At 29.4% G+C, this 12384-nt stretch overlaps 1 protein-coding gene across 6 annotated transcripts in view; it reads left to right on the forward strand.

The window, feature by feature from the left end:
- Nucleotides 1-6259, forward strand: part of LOC126896168 (uncharacterized) — a 101920-nt gene extending 95661 nt beyond the window's left edge. For 3 of the 6 annotated variants that reach the window (XM_050668706.1, XM_050668705.1, XM_050668709.1), the window contains one exon: nucleotides 4973-6259. In XM_050668706.1, the coding sequence (XP_050524663.1) occupies nucleotides 4973-5112 (140 nt within the window). In that variant the 3' untranslated portion in view covers nucleotides 5113-6259. The other 3 variants (XM_050668707.1, XM_050668710.1, XM_050668712.1) reach the window with 2 other exon arrangements.
- Nucleotides 6260-12384: the final 6125 nt, after the last annotated feature.

Below are 12384 nucleotides of genomic sequence, written 5' to 3' on the forward strand. Positions count from 1 at the left end.
GATTCTTTTTAATTTCTTTATAAGGACCCTCTTGAATCATTCTTGATACTCTTTCATAATAATCTTCTTTTTTTAATATTACAACAGAATTCCCCTTATCTGCCTTTAAATAAAAACAGTTTTTATTTTTTAAGTCTTTTATGAGTCGTGAATGTTTTTCATTTTTTCCTAAACCCCCTTTATTTATAACAGAATTTTTTTGTAGAAAATTTAAACACTCCCTTCTTGCTAAGTCTTGATTATTAAAATCAACACTTTTAACCCCCATTTCAATGCCTACTAGTAGATCTTCCATTGGAAATTTTTTTGGTAAAAAACTTGTTTTAAGACCCAACTTAAGTATTTCAGTTTCTTCAACGGAAAAAACAATGTTTGTGTAATTTTTAACTAAATCGTCCCCCCAGTTTTTAGAAAATGAAACTAACGGACTTTTATTAAAATTATCTATTTGACCCTTATTTTTGTATTCTAAAAGTAAATTTTAACATTTTTTATTTAACTTCTCTTTTTTTGTTTTAAATTTATGCTCAACCACTTGGTACATCTTCAGCTCGAAGATTAATTTTTGTGGCTTTGAGTTTAATATTTTTAATATTTTTTAGTTTTTTAAATTAATAATATTTTTAATATAGTTTTAATTTTACTTAATTAATTAGCCACAAGTGATCAATTTTTATTATATAATTATGGCGTTCGGGCCTTTTGATCATAATAAAGAGTTAAACAAACTGATGCAAATCAAGACGAAAGTACGCCTGATTGGAGCTGATATATTTTTTCTCAAAAAATGTATTAAGTTCCATATGACTCCGAAGTTTGCCAGATTACCAAGTAAGTCAAACAATAATAATATTAATTTTTACAAGTCAATAAATTTCGCTCAGGAGAAATTTCTTAAGTTAGAAATAATAAATCATTATCGCAATAGAAGTAGATTAGAAATGGGGGCTTATCAATTACATTTAAAACTTTCTAATTTTTTGAGTCAATCACAGTGGGACATCTTCGAGCTGAAGATGTACCAAGTGGTTGAACATAAATTTAAAACAAAAAAAGAAAAGTTAAATAAAAAATTTCAAAATTTACTTTCAGAATACAAAAATAAGGGTCAAATAGATAATTTTAATAAGAGTCCGGTAGTTTCATTTTCTAAAAACTGGGGGGACGATTTAGTTAAAAATTACACAAACATTGTTTTTTCCGTTGAAGAAACTGAAATACTTAAGTTGGGTCTTAAAACAAGTTTTTTACCAAAAAAATTTCCAATGGAAGATCTACTAGTAGGAATTGAAATGGGGGTTAAAAGTGTTGATTTTAATAATCAAGACTTAGCAAGAAGGGAGTGTTTAAATTTTCTACAAAAAAATTCTGTTATAAATAAAGGGGGTTTAGGAAAAAATGAAAAACATTCACGACTCATAAAAGACTTAAAAAATAAAAACTGTTTTTATTTAAAGGCAGATAAGGGGAATTCTGTTGTAATACTAAAAAAAGAAGATTATTATGAAAGAGTATCAAGAATGATTCAAGAGGGTCCTTATAAAGAAATTAAAAAGAATCCATTAAGTAAAATGATAAGGGAGGCTACAAACGTCATAAATAGTTCAAAATTAATAATCGAAGAAAAGTTCAGGTTTTTCATTAAAATTTCAAACCCTCAAATACCTAAACTATATGCTTTGCCAAAAATACATAAGCCAGGAAGTACTATGAGACCTATTGTGTCGAATATTAATGCTCCGACTTACAATTTGGCTAAACACCTAGTAAGGGTATTTTCATCTTTCAAAAAATTCGATAGTTTTTCAGTTAAAAATAATATTGATTTAGTTAAACAATTATCTAGTTATACCATTCAAAATAATGACAGGTTAATTTCTTTTGACGTAGTTGCCTTATTTCCGAATATTCCAATAAATATAACAATTGATTTTCTTAAAGACTGGCTAAAGGACCAAAACATTGNCAACTTCGTTACAAATTATCACATTACAATTATTAAATGGGATGATTTTAGACAAGGTCATTGCACATACCTTATAAACTAGGAAACGTTGATTTTTAAAGGGAAAGAAATACAAAATACACGAGTTCATTGAAGATGGAACATGCTAGGAAAAGAGACTGCGGTTAAATTAAATTGGGGACTTTATTAATTAAAATTAAATAAATTTAATGCGAATAACCAAACGGTTAAAATATCTAGTCTATAATTAAATGACATTACTAATAAAATTATTACACCTACAACTTTTATATTTGAGAATACGATTCGGGTAACCATCAGACATCAAACACGGCATTACTGCTAAAGTGCAGCGGATATTCGTCCCAAGTAAGCCACTGGTTTTAAGCAGTTCGACTTATCTTGCAAGACGTTGGGACTTTACGGAATAAAACGCACTACATCACTACATTGTCATAATGAATATACATCATCAATATATTATAATAGTTAAACCACGAAACATATCTACAAAAAAATAAATCAAATACGTCCGCCATCGTTGAAAACTAACAATCCAATGAAAAAATCACAAAAAAAGTATAAAATATGGCAGAAGGTATTAAAACATACCTGACATGTTGAGAGACCTACTAAAATAGGAGCACTCACAAAAAACAAAAAAAATTCGCCTAACGTGCTTATGGCACGGCAAACTATAAAAAGAATCAGAGTCAAACATTATAATAAAAAATATACAATAACAACCCGAAGGGCTAAAGATTAGGAGACAGGTTCAGCCGACGCCAAAAAATTACAAAAAAATACAATAAAAGATATGATGTTGCAGCTCACACAACTAAAGAAATTCACTACGCTCGAAATTTAACGCATAACCAGTTCCAACGATGGCTAATTTCAGAAGATTTGACCGATGTTCTACCCGGTGGTCCGAAGTACTATACAGCTGACTATCTCGCACAAACAAATCACAACTCCTTATCATGATTATTTATATGATAAACTCCGTCACAACACGCATTCAGGTGGACTAAAATAATTACCATATAAATATACAAATATACAAAAAAATAAAGAGGTACCTTTTTGTTATGCTACACTCTCGTTTAATTCATGTTTCAATCGAATATAGAAATTTTTTCGTAGCAGTAAAGATTTAGAACATAAATAATAAATACTTAACACACATTACTATGAAATTTTTTATAAATATCAACAATATATAGTATATTTTACTTTTATTATCTTAAAATTCGTTTAAATTGTTTGAAATCCAAATAGTCAGTCATTTTTAACTAATAAAATTGATTTCAGTTAGTACAGGAAATCCAAAGGATGAACCTGAAGAATGGCTTAATTATGACAGTAAGCTTAATTTATTGAATTTCAAAAATGATTCCTTGTGATAAAAGTATTTATTTTTTTTATTCCATTGATTATTCTACAAAAATAAACAATGCTCAAATTCGATAAAAAAAACCTAGCACAGAGGAGTCGCCGCACAGTGATGACGTAGCATAGTTGGATCAAGTATAATGATATCTGACAGTGATTAAAATCAATATAAAAAAAACGCTTCATAGCAATTCTTTAGATAGTGTTAAATTAAAAAAAAATGGTGGATTATTCCAAAAGCTACATGATCTGCTAGTTCCTTATTAATATCCTGATTAAGATAAAGTATGTCGAATGATAAAGGGATTATTAAAAAATATTATTTCTCATAAAAAAATTATGTTGATCCACACACTTTTCAAAAAGTTATAGCATTATAAAGTTAAAAATGTAAAAAATAAAATCGAGAATTTTCACACAATAACAGCATTTGGTAGCCATTTTCACCGTGAAGACAAAATAAAATCAGAAATTTTTTTTTTTCATAATAAATTATATTACATTAGCTTTAATATAAGATATATATAAAAGTATCAGACTTTCCGGAACACTTTCAAAAGTTAAGTTGAAAAACTTGTCATTTTGAATCACTCACTTTAGGCAGGTAAAGAGTCAAATTTATAAAAAAATATACCAAATGAAAGATGATGATATCATGCATCTATAAAAAAAAAAAGTATATTATATGTTCTTTTTTGAAAAAGTTATGGCAATTTTAAGTAAAAAAAATTGAAAAAATTTCGAAAATTAGCGATTTTTAAATTTGTAATTTTTTTGGAGTTTTCTCCCATTAGCGGGGAACGAGGGAAATTTTTCCAATTTTTGAGGGTAATGTCTTCGACTAAATACGATTTTTGATCTTTTGACGTAACGTTGAAAGAAATTGGTTCAGTGAGAGCTCAGAAAAAGTTGTAACAGACACAAAAAAAAAACCAATACCTCCTTCGCATCAAAGCTAATATATACGAGTTTTATTGACAATGTTTTGTTTTAAGAAGATGCACAGTAGTCTCAAAATCATACTTCTAAAGTAATACTTTGGAATTTTAGAAAATTAATATTTTTGTAATGGGGATATATTCTATACATACTAAAGTATACTATTAAGAATAATTAATTATTATGCATTAATTTCCATTTAAAAAAATTATTAAATAAAGAAAATGAAAAGCTATTAAAAAGAGTGTCATTCTTTTTAATTATTTATTACATCATTTAAACGTCCTACTATAACAAAATTTAGTCTTTTCGTACTAGACATACACTAATAAATTATTAAACACTTTCTATGTATACTACATATAGATAGTATTTAATGATTTATTAATAACATTTCATTTATCAAAATCCTCTATGTAATAATGAAAACGTTTACTTAAGTTAATATTTTCCTGTCATAGTTATAAACATATAGGTATATTCAAAGTATTTATTTATCGAGTTATACGTTGTGTACCATCAAATAAACCACTGTTTACCAAAAATATAAAAAATATAATTTATCTAAGGAAAGACTAAAAAAACTACTGTATTCATTATTCATACATTTTAATAAATTAATTAACATTGTATTAAAGATTAAAAAACTTTATTTTACCTAATTATGTATAGGTTCAAAAACAACTTTGCTCAAAGAATATCAAAAGCGGTATACATTGATGAAAGAAATTTACAATATTTCAGATAAAGAAATCGAAGGATTAAAACATAACACTTTAATAAAACGTAATTGGGATGTGGAACTCGAATAAAAAGAATATTTTATTTGCAATGTTCAATAAATAAATAAACTGAATCCATAATTATATTACAAAATATTGCATGTTAAATTATTTTTTGTCAATACTTAAAACTATTTATTTATTGAAACCTTATAATTATAAATTGAAAAAATAGTTATACTAAGGACGACTAATTATGCACCACACAAGTTTTCATCTTGCCAAAAGCCTCGTCCCTTATAATTTATTAACTTAATTTTTTTTTAATAACAATATACTTATTATAGATAACTTAAATAGAAGTAATAGTAATAATTTCCTAGTAACTTTTGTTGTTTGAAAAGTTTCTACAATTGAAATATCCAGAACTGAATTAATTTTAATGATTACTTTAACTAAATGAACCTGTAGCGAGGTGTAATATATAGAAGTAATAAACACTTTTACGATTTAATAACAACTATATTATATTACAACGAACTAACAAATAACAGCGAGAGACGAAGTGCGTTTAAGACAGAGTGCGTAAGTGATTGACTGATCGATTGATTGACTGGAGCGACGATCTTGCCCTTAAATAGTCAGAGGAATCTTCTAGAGGCGGCGGCGGCCGAATATTCTAGAACATTCGACCGCCACACCACCCCCCTACGGAGTGGAGTTAGCTAGGGTCAAAAATTGCAGCAGGATGCCAACTGGTAGTGGGGCGAAGCGTAAAACCAAAACGTTTTGCTAAAGTTTTTAAAGTAGCTGAAACAAACTGAGTACCACGGTCAGTCGTAACGTATTGAGGTACTCCGAAGCGTGAAATCCAGCAATTGAGGAAACCCTTAGTGACATCATCTGCTGTTATACGTTCGAGTGGATACACCTCCGGCCAACGGGTGAAACGGTCGATTACCGTCAGACAGTACCTAAAGGACTGTGATGGCGGCAATGGACCGATGATATCGACATGAGCATGTTTGAATCGGCGTGAAGGTGTTTCAAAGTTTCCCAGTGGGGCTGAGACGTGTCGGCTTATTTTCGATCGCTGACAGTGGACGCAGGCACGTGCCCAGGAACGGCAATCCTTTTTCATTGCTGGCCACACAAATCGTTCTGAAACTAAGTGAGCTGTTGCGCGTGCACCGGGGTGACTAAGGTTGTGTAACTGATCAAATGCGTGACGCCGGAATCGTTGTGGCAAAAATGGTCGTGGGCGTCCTGTTGACGTGTCGCAATAAATATAGATTGAAGATCCTGGCACTAGTACCTTCTCCAAATGAAGAGATGAATTGTTGTCAGAAAAATGTTTGAGTTCTTCATCCGTGTCTTGAGATGCAGCAAGAGCTCGGTAGTCCAGCGGGAGAGACACAACTTCAATGCGTGACATTGTATCCGCGACGATATTTTCATCACCTTTAATGTGTTGAATGTCGGTGGTGAATTCGGATATGAATGTCAACTGGTTGAGTTGCGTAGGAGGTATCTTTTCTCTCCGTTGGGTGAAAGCATATACGAGTGGCTTATGATCGGTGAAAATGGTACATGGTTGTGCTTCGACAATGTGCCTGAAATACTTCACCGATTCATAGATGGCAAGCAACTCACGATAATACGCAGGCCACGCACTTTGTTTCACCGACATTTTCTTTGAAAAAAATGCTATGGGTTGCCAGATGTTATTGACTCGCTGCTGCAGACATGCGCCGATAGATTGGCTAGATGCGTCTGTGAATAGTCCAAGTCGTGCGGCTGGATGAGGATGTGCTAAAAGAGTAGCGGTCGCAAGACTTTCTTTGCATGTGGTGAACGCTTTTTCTAACTCGGGAGTCCATTCTATCGGTTGGGAACCTTTTGTCTTCGGGCCTTTGAGAATACCGTGAAGTGGTGCTTGCAGGTCGGCAGCTTTGGGAATACACCGGCGATAAAAATTTACCATTCCCAAAAACCGGCGTAATCCTTGCATAGATTTTGGCAATGGATACTGTCGTAGGGCGTCGACGCGTTCCGGTGGCGGGCGGGTGCCTTCAGAAGATACTAGGTAACCTAGAAATTTCACCTCAGCCGAACCTAATACACATTTTTGCGGGTTAACGACAACACCGTAGTCAGAAAGTCTCCCGAAAAGAGTGCGTAAATGCTGTTTGTGGTCCTCTTCCGATTTAGAGAATACCAAAATGTCATCAATATATGCATAACAGAAGTCCAACCCATTGGTAACTTCGTCTATGAAGCGTTGAAAAGTTTGTCCAGCATTTCGCAATCCGAATGTCATAAAAGGAAATTCGTAAAGTCCGAATGGAGTGGTAATGGCTGTTTTGCATATATCGTCCGGATTAACAGGTATTTGATGGTAAGCCTTTACCAGATCGATTGTGGAAAATAGCGTGCAATTAGCCAGGTTGTGCGANAAATTTATTAAATTACAAAGTAAAAAGATTTAATTTTGTAGTTGAAACCTATCATATCAATCTTTCATTCGTTAATACATATTTTGAAAACATTAGAAATTAATGATTTTAATTGACTATATGGAGAATGTGGGCTAAGTAACTTATTAATTGATAAAATAGAATTTTTTTTTCAATGTTTGAGGGTAATATCTTTAACTAGATACGAATTGTAGTCATTTGACGTATCGCTGAAAAAAGTAGGTCAAGTTAGTGCAGAGAAAACAAATGATAGTCACAAAAAAATATCTTCTCAGCTTTACATCGAAGCTAAAACTTAAAATATAATAAAATAATTTTAATACGAATAAGAAATTTCTTCTTGCAAGGGGTGACTAAAGTGATGGGATCCTTGATCTTTATTGAAGTTATTGAATCTAAATGAGTTAAAAATCAAACGAGTTAAACATTTATACTAACTTAAAAATGCAAAAAGTACATTGCTATAAGCGGGTTGAAACCTTGTACCCNATAAATGAGATAAAAATCAAACGAGTTAAACATTTATACTAACTTAAAAATGCAAAAAGTACATTGCTATAAGCGGGTTGAAACCTTGTACCCCAAGCGTGTAAAACATAAGTTTTACCAACTCGGCAACCGTACGTCGCTACCGTCACTTGAAAAATTTGCTATTTAAGCTAGTTCAAATTTCAAAGTTATTTTACTCGCCTTAAAAGAAGCAAACAAATTTAAATAAGTTTATCTTTCTATGCTATATTAATTTTTTATTTATTTAATATTTATGAAAATCTGTACTCTCCTTGTCAGGTATTTTAAAATAAAATAAAATACAAAACCCAGTATTTTAACACAAAAATAGCATATTTTTGAATACGGTAGTCATTTTTACCATGAAGACAAATCCAGAAGTCAAATTTTTTTTTTCAAATTCAAGTATATTATATAAGCTTTAATTTAAGATATATATAAAAGTGTCAGTATTTCCGGAATCCTTTCAAAAATTTAATTGAAAATGTCCTAGTTTCAATACGCACGTTTAAAGTTTTGACCCCCCTTGTATAAAGGGGTATAATCCGATTTACAAAAAGAGCGTGTCAGATGCAAGGGGTAAAAAAAATTTATTACAAAAAAATAATAATATTTAAAAAGTTATAGCAATATAAATTTAATTATATAAAATCGAAAATTTGTTCACGAAAATCGTACGTTTTTCTTTAACTTTGATGTCCATTTTCACCACGAAACAAGTCCAGAGGTCAAAATTTTTTTTTTTCCCATTAAGTGGTCAAAAATGGGCAAATTATAAAACGTAATTTATCTAAGGAATGACTAGAAGAACTACTGTATTCATTATTTATACATATTAATAACTTAATTAACATTATATTAAAGATTACAAAAACTTTAATTATGTATAGGTTCAAAAACAACTCTGTCCAAAGAATATCAAAAGCGGTATACATTGATGAAAGAAATTTACAATACTTCAGATGAAAAAATCGTAGGATTAAAACATAACACTTTAATAAAACGTAATTGGGATGTGGAACTCGAATAAAAAGAATATTTTATTTGCAATATTCAATAAATAAATAAACTGAATCCATAATTATATTACAAAATATTGCAATGTTAAATTATTTTTTGTCAATACTTAAAACTATTTATTTATTGAAACCTTATAATTATAAATTGAAAAAATAGTTATACTAAGGACGACTAGTTGTGCATCGCACTCGTTTTTCATCTTGCCAAAAGCTTGCTTTCACTCATTAGAGGAGTAGGTGAGAGGTGTTACTTGCTCATGCAATAGCTGCAAGTCCAATAATTGATGTGTAGATGATAATTTAATAAATAACAAAAAAAATATACAGTATGTTCAATAAGTTCGGAAACACCGATTTTTTAGAGCCGCTATTGATTTTTTTAATAATTTTTTTTTAGAGGTTAATTGATTAATTAAATGTAAATTTTACGATTAAATATAAGTTCAACCCTAATCTAAACGGGTAAAAATCTACCCTAACTTAAGAAATTTAAATTGCACCCCTAATTTTTCTTACTTACTTCAATAGATAATTCAATTTTAAAAAGAATTATGGTGAAAATAACTTATTATGTTAAACCATTTTTAAATAATAGTTGTTTTAAGGGTAGAAAAGTGTCCTATTTAAAGGCAGATTTTGCTATGGTCATTTTTATGAATTTAATTTTATAAAGATGATATCAATTGCAAATTATTTGCAAATTTATTAAGAAAAAAATATTTTTTTATTTTAGCATGTAAAAAGAACTTAAATGGACATTTTAAAAATCGCTCTTTTATTCGCGATCTTTTATTGGGGTATTTGTAGAATATAGCATTATCGATCAATGCATATCATAATGTTTCCGCACTTTTTCCTATAGGAGTCGTAGTGTACTTATCAGCTACCAACTAATAATTATTTTTAACTTAGGTTAAAGTAACTTGTCCATATATTTTCTAATATTAAAGTTGATCTATCGACAGTTAAGGGATAGTTTGAGATAAATTAAAAACTATATAATAGTTTCTTTGACGCATCATTTTTCGATTTTGACTTTTATACTCATGCCAAAACTAACCTTAAGTTTTTAACCTGTGCAGACTAAAGATTATTTTTAATATTTCATTAAGTTATATTTTAGCTTCGATGAGAAGCTGAAAGGTATTAATTTTACCAAGATCTATTTATTTATGTTTTTTGTTTAAAGTCTAATAAAAGTTTCAAGATTTAATTCATAGATGTTACTATAAAGAACATTTTAAAAGGGCTAAATTCATCATTCTCCATTCTAAAAATAATTTAAATATGTAATATTATATTATTACATATAATATTAATATATAATATGATGTTATTATTTATTCATGTATGTCACATATTATGATTATACAAGATCACCAAAACAAGGTTCTCTTATTTAAAATACAAAATAACCCTTTAACTATACGATAAAATCTCCCTCTTGTAGAACTTATTAAGTAACGCCTACACGCTAGGACCCCATTTTAATTAACCAATTAGAATACAACGCCTCAGCTTCTAGGATCACGGTAGAGATCGCTGGGCTACCCCCTTCACACTATAAAAAGCCATTTTTCCCCATCTAAACCAGTTCTTTTGACGATTTTAAAATACACAAAATCTACGACACTCTACTCAAGATTTCACTCTCCGGGACTTAGTTGATTTTTTAATTAATTTGAACTTAGAATATTTTTCAATTTAAAAACACTTAGTCGATTTTTAATTAATTTGGACTTAGAATATTTTTCTTTAAAACTAAATGACACTTAGAAATTTTAAAGTGAATTTTGTTTTGGTGAATCTTTTAATTTAATTTAATTTGTTCAATCATTAATAATATTTTATTTTTCTTGTGGAAATAAATATCAAATAATATTTTAAACATTATATCTTTTTTTAAATTATTTTATTTTAACAATAAATCCAACCTAAATTTAGATATTCATTTAATTATAAAAATTTATTGTGAGCTTTTCTTATTGGGTAGCTAGTCTTGTTACTAATGTCTTTGTTTTAACAAACATCGCGCCGGCAGACAGAGTAAAGGTTGCAAGTAAATATTATTCAAAAATTAGGTATATTAGGTTAGAATATATTTGTAAGCCTATGCGTATTGGGTAGCTAGTCTCGTTACCAATGTCTTTGTTTTGATAAACATCGCGCCGGCAGACAGCGTAAAGAAACTTACAAATATATTTTTAGTGTTTAATTTTTGTCTTGGTGATTATTGTGCCGCATCCTTTCAAGGTGCTTTATTTTAGCACCGGGACACATTGGGCCACCACAATTCCGCCTTGATAAATTTTTTACATAGATATAGATATTTCTGAATCTTGTTTTGGCCAGGCCAGAGGAAGATTTAAGAAATATTGGTGTCGATCTCTCAATAAAATATACTCTCTAAAAAATACTTATTTAACAAACGTATAAAAAATCAATAAGTAAAAAAAAAATTAAAATAGTATTTATAATAAAATACAGAGTGTTTGGAATCATTTACAAGTAAGATCAGTCTTAGAATTTGTGTAATTAAATCACATTATTTAAAGTCTTGAGTCGTTCTTTGTAATTAATTATATAGACTATATGACATATAGTGTAAATCGTATACGTAGTGCGTTTAATACGAAAATCAACACTGGATTACTTGAAATATTATTGTATTACATAGGACGTAAGGTAAGTACAATTTAACATATGCTTTCGAACTTCCAACAATCTATTGCGTGATAAACCATTAATAATTAATAAGAGAAACTATTAATGAGAAAATTAATTTAAATAAAATTGAAGACATTAAAATTACAAAAACTTATAATAAATAATAATTATAATAATTTACTAAGCAACCCTAATTCCTTTTTATAATCACTCTCCAATTTTCAACTTTTCCCTTTTTCTTTTCTTTCTTTTTATTTTTGGTTTATTACAAATAACAATAAACATAATTTTCTAAATTTTTAAAAGACAAAGCCACTTCCTTGGTTTTACATATTGTTGTATTGTTCTGTATACTACATTTAAGGAAAATTTGGCATATAATATATAATTAAATTAACAGCGAGAGCATTCACAAAAGTCGAGACGTTTAAAATCGTTATCTACTTTAAAGCTCATCACGAGCATCATGTATTAGTGCCTAAATTCAATTCTAATTTTTCTGTAAGTGAAACAGCCCTTACCGTAGGTAATGCAACAATTGGTTGTCGTTAATTAACCAATGACTATTTACCAACTGATAGTTGTAATAATATTATGTTATCAATAAATACAATGTTTTTAAAATTTTGTTATTAAAAAAAAATAGCGTATAATATTATACCAATTTTCAATTGACAGTTCAAGTATGT

Source organism: Daktulosphaira vitifoliae, unplaced genomic scaffold (genome assembly GCF_025091365.1).
Source record: "Daktulosphaira vitifoliae isolate Bord-2020 unplaced genomic scaffold, ASM2509136v1 Scaffold_1, whole genome shotgun sequence".
Classification (NCBI taxonomy): domain Eukaryota; kingdom Metazoa; phylum Arthropoda; class Insecta; order Hemiptera; family Phylloxeridae; genus Daktulosphaira; species Daktulosphaira vitifoliae.